The 17,300-nt window shown below is 40.3% G+C and overlaps 1 protein-coding gene across 4 annotated transcripts in view; it reads right to left on the minus strand.

Annotated features, from left to right (window-relative positions):
- The window catches only part of LOC148032701 (uncharacterized), a 60,691-nt gene that overhangs the window by 3,112 nt on the left and 40,279 nt on the right, over nucleotides 1-17,300 (minus strand). For all 4 annotated transcript variants that reach the window (XM_087683332.1, XM_087683330.1, XM_087683331.1 and 1 more), the window contains exon 4: nucleotides 8,883-8,954. In XM_087683332.1, coding sequence (XP_087539458.1) covers nucleotides 8,883-8,954 — 72 coding nt within the window. The remainder of the gene's footprint in view (nucleotides 1-8,882; nucleotides 8,955-17,300) is intronic.

Below are 17,300 nucleotides of genomic sequence, written 5' to 3' on the forward strand. Positions count from 1 at the left end.
GAGACCCTATGAAGCTTTCCATTCTAAGAGCCATCCAGCTGATGATGGCAGATTTGACATAACTAAATTAACACTACCTCATTCTGGATAAATGGGTTCAAGAAGTCCTAGTTTTGATGGCTACAGATTTTACTCATGTCTGTAAACTTTAACTAGTGATGAAGACCAATCAGACAAAAGTGAAACCGGCCTTCCTTCCATGGATGGGATTACAACTTAATTACAGCAGCAAACAATAAATGCAAATCTGAAAATACAAATTTACCTACTAATCTTCGACAATGCACACCTCATTGGCCCCAAAATTGGTGCCCCTTTCCGTATTTCTTTAGCTTTATTGAAGAAGTTAATTCACAATGGGATTCTCCTGATCCCTTTCGCAATCCAAACTCCCCTTGTTGTCCAAAGTGACCAGCAAGTCTTTAATCTATTTTGCCCCTTGATTCGGACACTTAATTGGCCTTCACCCACTTCATAAACGATGGAAATGCCCCAAATTCAATGGCTGGCTAGTCCTCCATTTGAATTAGCTAAAATTCACCTTCAGCCCTGAAAAATCCAAGTCTTGAAGCTTCCAATTTCTAGCACCTTTTGGAGGCTGCTGCTAAACCCTGATTTTTGCTGAAAATGAGGGTTTACAGTAGAGAAATTTGCAATTTCTCAACCTCCAAGGGTCCAAATGCTGAGATCTTCGGAGCAAGGCTATGAAATGGTTGGCAGATGAGAGAGAGCTGTAGAGAGAGAAAATTCAGAGTTTTGTCGCGAAGAATGACTGAAAATCAGTCAAATGCAATTGTTGCCTTGCCACAATAGCATTAAATGCTATCGCCTACAGCTGAGACATCCAAATCAATTGTCATCTTGTACCTAGATGCAATCTCCCAGTTGTGGAGGGTCTGAATTTGCAATCGCCTCTTCAAAACTCACTCGTGGCTGATTGCAATGGTTGAAAATAGGCTAGCCATGGTTGCTCAGAACTCTCCCATCTTTGCTATGGTAAGAAAAATCTCGTTTTTCCTCTTCTTCAGCCTTTTACTAGCTTGTATAGGCAAGTTTGGCAAGTGGCAACCTTCCCAAATGGTTTTCCAACATTATCCATCATTAAATATTAATTTTCAGCCTTTAATTACTGAAAATTAATCTAACAATTAGTTTGGTACCTAGAAAAATAATCTAATTGGCCAAAAATTAAATTGGCTAGGCATCTTCCACTCTTGAGTCTCTCTGTGCCATCTTTGACCATTAGATCGGTGTTAGCTACCATTAAACGTAATATCTCTAGTGTCACCAACTAATACTTATGGCCAAATGAATAACCTAAGCCAACAATTGACACCAAATACCACCAAGTACATGCGCAACATAACTTATAGCAACTTTTGTCTTTCACATCTCGTGATTTTCTTGGATCCCAGGCTCGTAAATTTACTCTAACTCCAGTTGCACCTCACATGTGCAACATTTCCTTAATCATGTAATTAAGAATTAATCCACATGTTACATGAGGTTTCAAAAATACATGTTCTCATGACACAAAAGCCTCTGCAATCACAGTGACTACAGTAAAGTTGTTGGGAATGAGAAGACTAAAGAAGAGATGGAGAAGAAACCTTATTATTCTGCTCCTCCTGTGGTATCTACGAGATATTCCACATAGAGCATGGAGTAGATATTTCGCTCCTCCTATGGTATCAGCAAGATGTCACACACATTCTTTATGTTAATATTATCAACATTCACATATAAAGGTGAATGAGACAAATATATATTATATGAGAGAAAATTCAACATGTTTAATGTTTATACATATCACAATTTACAATCCAAATTCCAAGCAATGTCAAGTGTCAAGGTTAAAAAGTTATTAATAATACTAATCATTATCAATTTACCTGTGAAGGCTCAAGGAATAGAGTGGTCCTTTCAAGAAGCTAGAGATTGCAATGGCAAAACACTAAACGCTCTAGTTGGGCAGTTGTAAGCTTGTTTCTCTTTTTGGTGTAAAAGAGAGCCCACGTGCTCCAGTTTCTCCAACAGGCCCTGAACTACAATCTTGCTAGAGGACCCAAACGGGCAATGCATTTCTATTCAAATTTAAGGGATTAAGGTTAAGTAATTGGTAATTGCTAATATGCAAGCTGTAAAATCAATATTTAAGTGTGCATTAGATTATAGAAATTGTTACCTAGATTGCATAATATATTAGATAATAAAGATTCAAAATATAAAAGTTACTAGTCACATATCAAAGTAGGAGCACAATTATTTCTCTCACCAAGAGATAGATTGAAGCTATGTCTCTCGAAGCCTAGTTGTTGGTCGACCAAAATGAAAAAAATGATTGTGAAATGCTAGCAAATCATCCTCTACTCTCCTCATCATACCTATATTATCCCCTATGAGACGCTTCATGTACTTCATGAAGCTCTCCTCTAACTTCTTGCTAGTGTACTGCTCCTCTCTACGCCAAAAAGGATGCAAGATATCTGTGATAATATGGATTGGTTTATAAAACCAATCCCATCGTACATTTCACACTGCATGAATCTCATCAACCCTTCAGAGCGAAGAATAATGGATCATAGATAAAATAAGTTGAAAACTTCGAATAATGATAAATCATCAAGGAGTCGTTAACACCGAATAATTACATGTGTAAAAGTTAAACAAGAATTTGTCTTGGAGCAAAAAGTTGTTGCAAAGCAAGGCCTCGACAATTTTATCCATATACTCATATAGAAGGCCCAAAGTACTCTCCTCTATATCAATGATGCGCAATATAGTATAAATATGAGCAAGACTTTTCACCAATGTCTCTGTCTCAATCCACCAACTCTCGTTTAAAATATTGTGCCTAAAAGCAAGAGCCTTTGGAGACTCTCACTCACTCCATGTGAGCCATTCCTGGCATGCAATGATCCGTATCAAATTTGGATGGATCCATATCAACCTGTCCAATACAATAAACATATAAATAAATCTAGTGGTAGAGGGCTTCAATAGCTGAAGTATGCTATTGGCTCAAAATATGGTTGTGATGAATAGTCTCTTCTTTACAAATCTTACCATGCTTATTGCCATCTTGAAAATGTCATCCACCCAAGATATTTATTTAACATCTTCAATAGGCAAGTTAAAGCCATGGGATGCACATGGAGTCTATACTATGCTAGGAAACTCCTTCTCAAGTATACGTTGCATAGACACACAATTGCTTCCACTATCTGTCACCACCTGCATCACATTTTGGACTTTTACGTCCATGATGACCTACCGTATATGCTCCCAAATGAAAGCTCCTATGATGATAAGACCTAAGGCAGAGATATCAATGGCATTAATGAATATGTTACCTTTTAATGAAGACACCAAAACATTGTAAACATTCATTTGACATATATCTAACTATCGATCGCATAATATTGTGCATCCATATTTCACCTATGTCTTCTTCAAGGGCTCCAATTGAGTCTCATATGATACTTTCTCCTTTCGAAACTCCCATGTGCGTAACGCATCCATGGATGGGCCTTCCCACTCACATCCTATGCGGTTCACTACCCTAATTTTCTTCTTCCATTAATGTGTAGTAGCCATCCTACATGGACACTTGCACTATGCAAGGAGCCCTTTTGCCCACCACCACTGGAAGATGCAATGGGTTCCTTTTTTACTTAAGCCCGATACGGTTATGGATGCACTTATTTTTTATGGACCATTGGCACCTCCAATTTGGCTAGCGCCACTAGGCCCACTAGCCTCTCCTTGCTCCACTTGTGCTTCATTAGTCCAATGTGGTGTTGGATAATAGGATTCATCCTCTTCAAGCTCAATACCCATATGCTTTTGGCGCCAAAGATTGAGACCTACCATTACTTTTGCCAACACATTTGCGTAAGGCCCGATGTCTTTGTTGGGAAGACATGCCAAGTGGTCTTTCACACGTGTTATACTCCCCAATTCTTCCAATCCATAATAGTTGCACCGCCACTTCTTTGATCCAGCAGAGCCCTTGTATCACTTGATTGGAGTAATGTACTTCCAATATGGGTTCGGTGCCATGATATGATGATTAGCCTTTAGGTAATGGATTATGGAAAGAAAAAGAAGAAGAAGAAGAAGAAAAAGAAGAAGTAGAAGAGGAAAAATAACAAGAAGAGAAAGAAAAAAAGGAAGAAGAAAAGAAAGAAGAAAAAGAAGAAGAAAAGAAAGAAAAAGAAGAGAAGGAGGTGGGCTGCGGGAGCTGGAGTGTGCCGCAAGAGCTGAAGTGTACACACTGCAGAGTCCGGACTGGGATCACAATTTGGAAGTGATAAGCCTACCGGATAACCCAACCCAAAATGGATTGCAGGATGTTGAAACGGCGATCTCCTGTTTCCATTCTGGTCCAAAACAGCCGGTCCGTTTCGACAACCCCGAAACGCCGTTTCAAGGTACTAGCAAGAGATGAAAAGATGAACTAGAGTCTCATCACAAGTACAAAATATACATTTACCACAGGATATCTTTCACACCCATAGCACATTGCCCATGGACAAGACCTCGAATGAGAAGCCTCCAAAGAAATACTTTCCCTTGATAGGGATATGCTTTGACTTCCACCACTAAAGTGAGCGATCACACCACTTAGTTATACTATCACGAACCGATCCAAACTTTATTAGCTTTCTTAGTAATCCATCTCTTATCCTCTATCATTTTGTGATAGAGCGGATTAATTAACCACTTTAGAAGATCTTGTGGTTTCACAAAACCCAGTCTGATCGTGGCTATAACGGTTAAAAAGCAAGCAAGGGAGAGTGCCTCCAAAGTTGGTCCTCCGAGAACAACTAGAGTGGATTGTAATCTCTCAATATTGAGAAGTACTCGCAAATGTAGTAGAAAGAATAAACTCTTGCCCAACTCGGCATAACAACATCCTATATAAACTTCAAGCCTAATCTCACCGTCCTGTTGAATTTAGCCATTTGCAGTTGCTTGTCAGGCTAGTCAAGTAGCCTTGATGTGACTAAAGCCTCTGCTTGCAGAGAATTTGCTTTCTTTATGAAATCTAGAGTGCACCATATAGTAAGGAGAAGAGACTCTTGCCAAGATGCATCAAGTGTGTCAAAAGAAAAGACTCGGAAGTTTTAAATGGTTGGGCAGAATTCAAGATATTCCACTAGGAGGCCTCGAAAGTAGTATGCCCATGGAAATGCCAACATCCTCGATAAAAGACCTAGTAATATCAGTCCAACGCTGATGCTGAACACACAAAGCCTCTAATAGAGCAAACCTCAAAGCTATCATGTGGATATTAACATCCAACAGGGCAACACAACCCATCCATTTTGGCATGGTCACATGTTGCCAAGAGACCCACGATTGGCCCATTCAATTCCCTTATATTTTCCAGAGCATGTAGCGAATAGCTTGCACCAGTTCAAGCAACGATTTTTGTGTCCATGGCAGCAATGGCAAAAATGTATGAAATCATGTTGTGATGATCATCTGGGCTACTTTCAGTTGCGCATGCAAAGCCATCCTTGAGACTTCCAATACATAAACTTATCATGTATGTGGAAGGACATCCAATCAAGTAATGCATGAGGGTCCACATCCACCCCTACGGGATAGCCTAGGTGGCGAGTTACCTCATCTCAACGAACCACACTCCCTTGCCACCCCGAACAAGTCAAATCCCACTCTACACAATCGATCAAGGTAGATTTCTACACATTGATATGCAAGCCCGATGGGAGACCAAAAAGGTTTCAAGTCGCCATTATCCTTTCCAAGTTGGATATTTCAGCCTTTAGGAACATAAAGGAACCATTGGCAAGAGACTGTCCCAAAAGTTTTAACTTTTTCTCGAGCAGAAAGAGTCAATCCAATGATCTCACCATCAATAGCCAACTTATCTAGCAAAGAGAGCATTGGATGGGTCATCGAAGCAAATAGCAAGGGACTCAGAGGGCATCCCTAGTGAAGCAAGCTAGAAAGAGTAATTTCATCGGTCAATCTCCCATTAAGTACAATATGCACCAGTGCATCATTGCTGATAGTATCAATAAGAGATACCATTCTAGACCCAAATCCCATGGCAAACATCAAGTGTCGAAGAAATGACTAGTTGACACAATCAAAAGTCTTTTCAATATCCAGTTGAATCATAACAACCTGCTAATTAGAGGCTTTTGCATAGTCTATCCCCAATTGTATATTAAGAATATTGTACAGGATGTTGTGACCCTTGATGAAGACACACACACACACACACACACACACACTCTCTCTCTCTCTCTCTCTCTCTCTCTCTTTGTGGGGATTGAGTAGTATTATGATGGATGGCAAGCATGGGACCAGCCTTTGATGATGACAATCTCCTATATGATTTGGGGCAACGCCTCGGTCCCACATGCCATTGTATGCATAGATTTGGGAGCTACACTTGTAGACTTGTAGTGATTGAGGCCTTGTTCAAGACTCTGTGCATTCTACGTGTTTAGTCTCATAGACCACTTTGCACAACCTCCCCGGCTGCTATTCTTTTGTATAGGAGCCCCCACAAGCAGATTTTCCCAAACAAGGGACTGTTACTCACTTTTCACTACCACATAGACTACAATTGAGTATGGGATCCACCACCACTGCTAATAGACAGCCAACATGGCTAAATTGTAGAAGAGCCTCATCTTCAAGGGGTATCTCCTTGGATAGAACATTGGCACTCACTTGAGCGAGATGCCTATGTCCATCCAAGAGGACACCTAGACACCCTTATCATAGACAAATTAGAGCTATCATTCAGCACCACAAGAGACAGATGCAGAGGCACCTTAGCCATGCAGAGCTACATTTCCAATTAAATGAGATATTTCACTAAGAAAAGAAGCATTTCTACTTTTATTCTTCTTCTTTTTAAAAGCATCATTTACATATGTACCATTGGCATATACTTACATAGAAATATCATGTCTTTTACCTTTTTTAGGTGAGAGATACACTTCATTGCATGTATCAGCATAGTCTCATAGGCCACAGTGATTGGGCTTTAGAGATGCTAATATATAACCAACCCCCCCCCACCCCCCACGGGCCAAAAAAAAAAGGGTTGATGTTAATCTCTCTTTGAGATGGTTTTGTTCCATCATGGAGTCGTCTGATCAGATGTCTCTCAGCCTTGTCCTATCAGAGTTCTCTCCTTCAATGTTGATGTTAATCTCTCTCTATGAGATGGATTTGGTTCATTATGGAGTTCTCTGATCAGATGCCTCTCAACGTCTGGCTATCAGAGCTTCCCAGACACAAAGGAGTCCTTGCTGTCACCTTGCAGCATGACCCATGGAGAGTACCAGCCAGTGAGCTATTATGCTCGTCTTCTGACCTCCAAACACACAGGTATCATTGTATTCCCCCCACTCTTGACCTGGCAGCCCACCCAGGTTCATGTTAGCTGAAGCATCCATTTACTCTTTTAGGCCCCATTGAAGATAGTGGAGGGTAGCATTCTCCAAAAATCCAAAAGACATTTCACAAGTGCAGATCATTTTGGCAGTGTGATCTCTCAACTGACCTTAAAGACAGGGGTATAGTTTGATTTTGTATCTAGAAGTCTCCAAACACATTCAACAGTCAAATACATGAAATGACCATGCTCTCACATAGCAAAACCTGACAAATCGATCCTAATCCTTGTGAAGATGCCATATCATGATTACTGAGAACCACTGAGAAGGGACTATTTACACCTATAACAAGGAATGACATCTTCAATGTTCTTCAGTCATGAAGTTTGCAAATTGATCTAGCTTCTGGGATCTAAAAAGATTTTCTTATGTAACAGAAGCAGAATTTGTTCCACCCTCATCTACCTGAGTCCATGAAAGAGCGAATCCAAATCAAAAGCTTTCTGTCTAACTTTTCATAGATCTCAATCTGGAAAAGGAATCCTCCAAGGTTGATCGACCTCTAGAACATAACAAAGGAGCAGGAGGCAAGCAAACCTTTTGTCCGGGAGAAGCAATCTTGGTGTCATGATTCCATTTCTAACCTTTGTCCAGGAACAAACACAGAAGTTGGGTGCATTAAGACATCTTATTACAACTACTTTCAAAGTATCAATACCCACCAAGAATTCATGCAAGGGCTTTGCACTCTGCACTATGATGCAATAAGCAAAGCTGAAACTAACACAACTTGATTCATCACAATTAATGTACAGGCAAGATCTAGCTTTCTGCAACTCCAATAGAGTCCAATGGAGAAGTTTCTTCCAAATGCCCAAATGCATGGGGAGCTGCATTGAGAGAGAAATCTACACACTAGCTTGCAGCCAAGATAAGAAATGGTGTATCCTATGAAACTGATGAAGCAACTGCTGGCAGAAAGAGCGCAAGGGAACGGTGACCAAGTGCTTTAAACTGGCATAAGCAATGCTCAAAAATAACATCAATCCACATTGTCTTGTCATGATATAGACCTGGAGTTTTCGGCAGTGATGCATTCTGATTTAAAACATGCTGGTTTGCTACTATGACATCTAAGATAACAAAATACCTTTGGTTGATAGAGAACAATTTTAACTTCAGAATTCCTTATTGGCCAAAGAATGGATCATACTCTTAGATAATGGTTTGAAGTGCTGTGAATTGAAACCAAACAGATGAGATGAGGTTAAACACCAAAATTTGTTTTGTGCACAATCAATTCGTCAAGTTGATGGCTACATGTGAGTGTGGTATGGGATACTATCCAAAACTATTTTGCATCCAAGAAAGATTATACGATGATTAAACAATTAAAATGACAACTAGATGCATAATGAAGGGTGAGCAAGGATAAGGAAAAGGAGAGGGGTGGAATATGTGAACGCTAAGAGCACAGAAGAATGGATAGCTTACTTCTTCATAGTTTTGAACTTTGATATAACCTTTCATGAGGGTTGTGTATGTCACAACATCAGGACTCATGCCCTGCCAAAAAAAGAATCCAAAGCATTATTATCTTTGAAGCAATAGATATAATCTTATTGTTTATTGCCTTGACTACAAACTCTTTAATATAAGATTCTAGAAGCATATAGTCAAGCCCATGATTGCAAATATAATATCAAGTTGAGCAATCAGATCATTAATCAAGAAGAAAAACATCTGAAACTTGCACCCCAATGGAAAGAGAGCATTGAGTAGATGAGCCCATGTCTTGAGCATGTTTCACAAGGCATTTTTAAATGAGCATTTAAAGCCGTTCTCGCAAACAATATGTTATATTTAGAGGAATGTAAACTGACAAGAAATCTGAGAATCATAGCAACTCCAGCACACAAAAACAGTAAAATGTCCTCCATTCATGCACGTCTCCACTCACTCCAACTGTAGGTTCATGTGCAACCCTCCTACTGGCACTCATATGCTGAAAGTGCAGCCTTTGTGTCACACTGAAAACTCCTCTTCAGATCTGTCAGAGTGCCCTTCACTACTTTGATACCATGTCAGAGTGCAGCATTATGGAAGCAGATGCGTGAGCTGTGTGTGTGTGTGTGTGTGTGTGTGTGTGTGAGAGAGAGAGAGAGAGAGAGAGATTATGAAAAAAAAAGAGAGAGATGTGTGTTTACATCTTCAAAAAGCCAAAACAGCCTATGAGACCAAGAAACGAGTACATTTGACTATGTCATCTCGATTGAAGAACGACAATGAAAATGAAAATGACTAACTATGACTATTGCAAGTATAGGCTACCATCATGTATAAAATCATCTCTTGGTGATCCTTTAGCTATCCTGTAGGATCCCACCTTGATCAATATGACTCTCTAGAAAAATGTATCCTCCTCAAAACAAGAATATCTGTCACACCGGGTGGTCAAAGACATCGAGTTCACTAAGGGGCAGTATTGGTCTTTGATTGCAAGCAATGATGGTTCAAATTTGTCAAAGGTGAGGATGTCTGCCATGGTGACAGGGTGGTGGGTGCCACGCTCTATGAAGTGTGACTACTTGGTTTAATATGACCCCTTTGATTCTTGGATGGCTTGGTGACACTGTTGTAGTGGTAGTGAAACCACTCTTCCTTCTTGAAGAGGGTGGCAAATAACATAATTTAACACTAATTACAGCAAGTATAAATTCATATAAACTAAAAATGCAAATGTTAGCCCTTAATCTTGGGCAGTGGACACCCCATTGGCCCCGAAATTGGTGCCCCTTGTGACATTTCTTTAATTTGTATTGTTGAAGGTTGAAGTGCATTGAGATCTAGCTTGATCTCCTTCAATCTTCTATACATCTTGCTGTCCATAGCAACAAGCAAACCTTCAAACTGATTTTCCCTTTGGTTTGCTTGGGGATTGGCCTTCAATCAGCTCAGCTCCTTGGATGACTAATTCTGCCCCGAACTTAATGTTCACTGGCTGGCTCCTTGAAATTCTTTGAAATCCCTATATTTCAGCTGCTAAATTTCAAGTATCAGGCCCCCATTTATGAGCACTCTTCCTAGGGTGGCTGGTAAACCCTAATTTCAGCTGCAAATCAAGGTTTAGCAGCAGAAATTGTTCAACTGCATCCTTGTGGGATTGAACTTGGCCAATATCTCTTGAGGGAAGTTGTGAATTGACTGAGAGAATATAGAGAGGAAGCTAGAGAGAGAGAAGTTTCAGAGTTTCATCACTAAAATTGGCTGAAATTTAATGCTTGCCCTGTTGCGAATGATTGATTTACTGTAGCCCACCATCAAGAAGAGCCTCACATGCAGTTCGTGTGTATCGCCAAGCAAAAAAGATGTTTACCATAAGCGGATTGGGAGGCATGCCATTGTCACACATCCAATCCACTTGCTCGATGAGCCTTAGATAATTATCATTTTTCTTGCTTCTTATTCTCCTTCTTTGGCTTCTTGTCGGTTAGAGGGTTATCTGCATTTCACCTTATTTTCCTTAGAAAGCACATCTTTCAAGTTCAAATATTAAATCGTACCTTATATCTTCAAAAGCACTTTTCTATTTTTGAGAGTAGTTGTCACGTGTTTTTAACCTTAAAGTACTTTTCTCGCTTTGAAATTTATTTTTAAAAATTCTGATATATTTCTAGTTCATTTGTAGTAAGCTCAATCACAATCACAACTTTCTCTCTTGGAGAAAAGTAGTCACAAGTACTACTTATTTCCTAGAAAACATACATAGCATAAGATTTTTTTGCATTGTTGCATGCAAGTAGAGATTTTCAAGAGATTTAAGGCAATCTATCCCCACATTCATATCTCTTTGAGATGTTTCGAGGCTTTAAGCCATAACGTGTGCAACAACTGAAAGACATGTTTACATATTGTTAAATTGCCAATGTCAAAATAATGTTTCTAAAGGATGCTTTTAATTTCATGCTCTACAACCTTCATGACACAAGTTGCATGTGTGCATGCCTTCTATATGCCAAAGTTGCAGTCTTTTCATGATAAAAAATGCATTTTGGGAACTTGTAATCTTGCACTTTTTCGAACTTAATAAAATTACCTATTATGAAAAAAGAAGAGAGAGAGAGATCGTGTAAGTACAAAGAGGGTGGTCATAGAGAATATGAGTAGATACTTGATGGCCCCCTTTTCCAAGGAGAATCTTGTAGAGGGTTTGCTACTAGCATTGCCCTTAGGAAAATGCCTAGTGAATGATGTGGACATGGACTTCTTCTCAAGCTACTGGAATATGGTCAACATAGGGCTTTCTACATTTCAAAACATTATGGCATCGGGAGATATGCGACAAAGGCTATTTGAGGGTTTGATTCACTTCATTCTAATAGGCAATGGAGATGAATTGAAGATTACTCAATGAAGACCGATCCCTTTGCTTAGAATAGCATATAAAATCCTTGCTAAAGAAATCACTCTCAAACTCTCTCTTTTGATGCTAGACCTCATTCACCTCACCTAGGTAGGTTTTCTTCACTCAAACATAGAGGAGATAGAATAAGCACAAGAGAGAAGTCTCTGATTTTCAGTCCTAAAATGTATAGCCAGCATCAATTTCCAATGTAACATAGTGACTAGTATCACCAATTGAGCTTTAATAGTTGCATGCAAGTCATTCTTGTTGTAGATGATCAAATCTCTTCAAATCTGTTGTTAATCTTCAGATTTGCAACAACAATCCTTCATGCATGGCTAAGACTTGCTGGCATACATTCCAAAACAGCCATGCAAACCCTGATTTCTACTAAAATCAGGACTGTAATCAGAAAATTCAATGTTGACGTGCTTCAAATTCACTGACAAGGCTTCAATCATCATGGAGGAGAGAGAAGCATGAGGAGAGAAAATTCTGATTTGCTTGTGCAGAAAATGCCCAAACAATAGTCATCGCCTGTGTCAACAACAGCTGAACAGCCTCCAAATGCTGTTGCCTAAAGTTAATTATGGTTTTTCTGGTGTCAAAGCATGAGTTGTCCCAAGACTGATCTCTCCCTCCTCAAAATTACCCACAATGGCTTTCTCCATCGTTGCATGGCTCTCAATATTGCTGCATGACAAGTGCCAATCCTACTCTCTAGACTGAATTTCCAGCCAATAGTAATTCAAGTAAATGGAAAATACAGAGTCTTACCCAAACCTTGGCCACCACTGCCCAGCCTCAATTTTAAATTCCTAACCTCTTTGAACCTGAAAATGTTGAAACTTTCCATAAACTTTAGTCTAAGATATTAGCCTCAATTTTAAATTCCTAACCTCTTTGAACCTGGAAATGTTGAAACTTTCCATGAACTTTAGTCTTAAGATATTAAATTGTTTGATTCCCTAATCCCATGACACCAAATGTCGATTCCCAAGGGGCTATTCCACGTCCCTAACAAAGATCCATTACCATGCACCCCACTGGCACCTATCGCCATACCTTCTGCCAATGTCCCCCATTGCCCAAACATAGTTTGATGCAAGATTATATGGATATTCACATATGACTACAAATGAATACGGAGTTTTCCAATGATAGGTGACTTGCTTTGCACGTCTAGGACAAGCCAAACTAGTCTCACCTATGAGACCCATCTCATCATCTCTGATACCCAACTCGTCTACCAATTTTGGAGACATGAAGTTGGCACGAACGCCATCAAAGAAAACTAAAGCGATCCCACGATTTGTCAAGGCACGGCATAGCTCTAAAGCATTTGTATTTGGTTGCTCACCAACAAGATCAAACACCATCCAACTCTGTAGTTTTATGCTTCTTGCCTTTCTGATCCGTATTGTCATCGTCATGGATCTTAGACTTACATTTTGAGCATTCACATGCTATATTCCTCTCTTATTCACAAACATAGCAATTGTTTGCATCATACAATGCCTTCCTTTCAACAGATTTCTCAGCACTAGCAAATGACCTTTTGCCTTGTCTACCTTTCTAAAAGAATGATTTAGACTAATTTTTAGCTTGTTGACCCTTTTTAAAGGATTTTAACTTGTTAAATTTAGTCTTATTGCCCTTATTTTGAGCATTGTCCTTTAAAGCATCTTTGCTATCCCTAAATCCTATGACATGACCCTTCATCAATGCATAAGCTATTTGCATGTTTAGTCAATTGTGCCATGTTGTTCACTTTTGTCTTAGTGCAATAGTTGCGGATTTGTTTGGATCGACCACAACAATAGGTCTCTATTTGTTCAACCATCATGAGCTCATGAAAAGAGCTAAGTGATAGCAAAGCTGCCCAAATTTTATTTGTATACTCTCTCAAATCAGCACAAACTTGTCTAAAATACACCCAAGTTGCTAATGCCTTGCCTTGCATCAAAAGGGTTGTCAACCATTGAACTACATTCCCTTTAAAGAAAGCAATTGCCTTGTGCACTTTTGAATGCTTGGAAATTTTACCTCCAAAGTAGGTTGCATCAAATTGTTGAATAAAGGTCAAAGACTTCAATCTATAGCATGAAAGGTGGAACAACTGCCCATTGTGTATGCATATGGAATCTTGCTCATCTCAGCCTTCTCATCATTTGACTGGGGACAAATTGTTTGACTCACCTTTACATGAGAAGGTAAAGGGGTGTCAATCGGCTTACCACCCTGTGTATGAAACCACTCAAGTACTTTATGAATGTACTCCTTCTGTGACAAGTAAAGGAGTCCGTTAGAGCAATTATACGTAATGCACATACCATATATGTGAGAAGCATAACCCACGTCCCTCATCTCAAGGCTCTTCTTGAGCTAAGTCTTCAAAGCATCTAGCTTAGCATGAGCAATCCAAGCAATCAACATCTTATCAGCATATAGTACCAAAATGATAAGGCTACCATCATGTGACTTCTTTGTAAAGATGTGAATCCATATCACTGTGGGAACAACCCTATGAATGCACAAAGGCATCAAACTTATGATATCATTCCCTAGGTGCTTGCTCAAGTCCATAAGGGCTCTTCCGTAACTTGCACACTAGGTATTCCTTGCCCTTTTCCTCAAAGCCCTTAGGCTATTGCATATAGATGTCCTCATGCAGGTCTCTATATAAGAAAGACATCTTAACATCCATCTGATACAAGTCTAGATCCTGTCTGCACAACCAAGGCCAAAACCATGCGAAGGGTAGTCATCTTGACCACAAGGGAGATTATCTCATCAAAACCAACTCCACTTTCCTATTTAAAACCCTTAGCAACCAAACAGCCATTATATGCTAACTTAGGGCGACCCAAGATGCTCTTCAACCTATACACCCACTTGCATGGCAATGCATGTTTTCCACTAGGTAATGGAACCAAATCCCACATATGATTCTTCTGCAATGAATTAAACTCACACTGCATGGTCCTCTCCTAAGTGTGACTATTACATCAATGCATAACTTCCTTATAAGTAAGGGGCTCACCAAAATCTATCACCATGACATAATGAATGGAGGGCTTATAACCATTAAGAGGACGTGAGGCTCTAGTAGAGCATCTCAAGATTGACTCAAGGGAACTATACATCTTGTTCTCTTTGTCCAACATTGTGATTTTGCACAATAGAGGGACCCTAGGCCACTGCATCATAAGTAGTTGCAAGCTATCTAAATGGGGTTGGCTACATGGTAACAAGAGGCTTTGAGAAACCAAGTCATTCAGTACGTTTTCTCTTCTTCGTTCCTACTTTGGTTTCTATTTATAGCCCCAAAAAGGCTTTTTGGGTGCCACCCAGGAGAGTCGAAGTGCCACCTGAGAGACTTCAATGGGCGGCACTCTAGAGAGTTGGGACACTACTCAAGACAGTATATGCCTATAAATGCAGCACTGACTTCCCTCATTCTATATCCCACACATTCATTCCTTCTGACACTCTGTCACTCTTTTCCATATTCCTCTCCTCTCTCATCCTCTCCATTGTCATTCATACCCTGTGAGAAGGACATTACGGTTTGTGGCTTCTGTATCCATCTCCACCTAGCATTCTACAGCCTATATCATCCGGTGTCAGCCCTCCTCACCTAGCATCATCATCAGGCTTGTGTTCCCAAACATTCATTCCTTCTTACACTCTGTCACTCTCTTCCATATTCTTTCTCTTCTTTCTCCATCCACTCCATTGCCATTCACACCCCATGAGGAGGACATTACGGTTTGTGGCTTCTATATCCATCTCCACCTGGCGTTTTGTAGTCTACATCATCTAGCATCAATCCTCCTCACCTAGTGTCATTATCAAGCTTGTGTTTGCAACAATTTCAGGCAGTCTATAGTAGGCTACACCCTCTCTACTCTCAAAAGTGGATGCAGCAATGGAAGCGTGTATGTATGCTGCAATAGATTGCTGAACACGAGAGAAAGAGAAAAGAAGAAAACTCAGAAGAATGCTCTAGAAATGGAGCCCATATACCAAGACATGAGACAATCGCATACAACAGTGAGTCATTGGCTGCTTGGGCATTGGCATTGGCATTGGCTCCTCTCCAATCAAGACCTCCAAGTGATGAATGCACTGTTTGAGTAGGAGTACAAAATATATAGGCATAAAGATGCCATAAATAGTAGTTGGTCAGCTAGCATTAAAAGCTAGCTGATTGGCATCAAATGCCATAAATAATGCACAATAAAAATGCATAGTATATTTAACACGTGCCCAGCCCAATCTGACATGCACATTCATACATGAGTTGGCATATTTGCTAACACCTGTGAAGAAAAATGCTAGGGTTTGCACTACGACCACAACAAAAACACAAAGAGATAGACACCAACACAAAAAGCAAAACTCAATCCCTAAATGCAAAACTCAAAACTCAAACCCTAAACGCAAAAACTCAAAACTCAAACACAAACAGAAGAAGGGAGAAAAGTACACAACTCTGAAGTGAATGAATATTGCAAATGAATGTAAGAGTATACAAATACTCAAGGGCAAAGCAATGTGTCAGAGAGTGACATCCACTAGAGACAGATCCCAAGCCTACGACCACCAGTCGGAGTGTAGGATGGACAAGATGCAGCAAACGCATGTGTCAAGAGGACCTAGAGCAACTGGACAGATGACGAAGAGGGCTCGCAGCTATCGCTTGGTGTGGAGGAGCTGTCGCCTAATGGAGGAAGCTATCGCCTGGAAAGATGACACCGAATGCAAGCTCTGGATGTAGTCGCCAGCTGCCACCACGTATAGAGTAGCTTCAAACGCAATAGCAGAAGGTCCCCTGATGATGGAGATGGGCTGCTAGTTGTCGCCTACACACTAGAGGAGCAAACACAACAGAAGGTGTGGCAGCAATCTCTGGGGCTGGACAGCCACGTGTGTGTGGACTAATGGCTGAAATCTGCACTCAAGGGTGTGAAATTTGCACAGACGGGAATAAGGCTGATGGAGGCAGCCTTTCTATTTATAGATAATGAAGGGTGCCCCAAAGAATTAGGGTTTTTGGGGAACCAATAAAACTCTCTTGGACCGCTCCCCTTTTTAGGGCTTTTCATTAGTTAAGTGTGCTTTTCGGGATGTTTAAGAATGCTAATCAGCTGAAAAGCGTGTTTTAGCTCAACATCCCCTCTCAAGCCCAAAACTAAGCCAAAAGGTTAGGCCAGCTAGGGCATCGAACAAAGGGTGCACGGTAGCTACCCAGTGGCCTACCAAGAGTGTAGAGGCAATGGTTATCTTACCAAGGAAGTCCAAGCAATCACCCCAGAGAGGACAGGCCATCGGACAAAGGGTGCACGTCGATTGCCCAGTGGCCTATCAAGCCCTACAAAGGCGGATAGAGCCACATTGAACTTTTTTTTTTTAAGTGAGTTAAATTTTATGGAATGCGGCCGATTGAGTGATAGTGACCCAAAAGACAAGAGTAGGGAGGGTACACCCAACACATCACAAAA

The sequence above is a fragment of the Lygodium microphyllum genome, chromosome 8, assembly GCF_053477565.2.
Source record: "Lygodium microphyllum isolate KBCC chromosome 8, Lygodium_microphyllum_v1.1.10, whole genome shotgun sequence".
Taxonomy (NCBI): domain Eukaryota; kingdom Viridiplantae; phylum Streptophyta; class Polypodiopsida; order Schizaeales; family Lygodiaceae; genus Lygodium; species Lygodium microphyllum.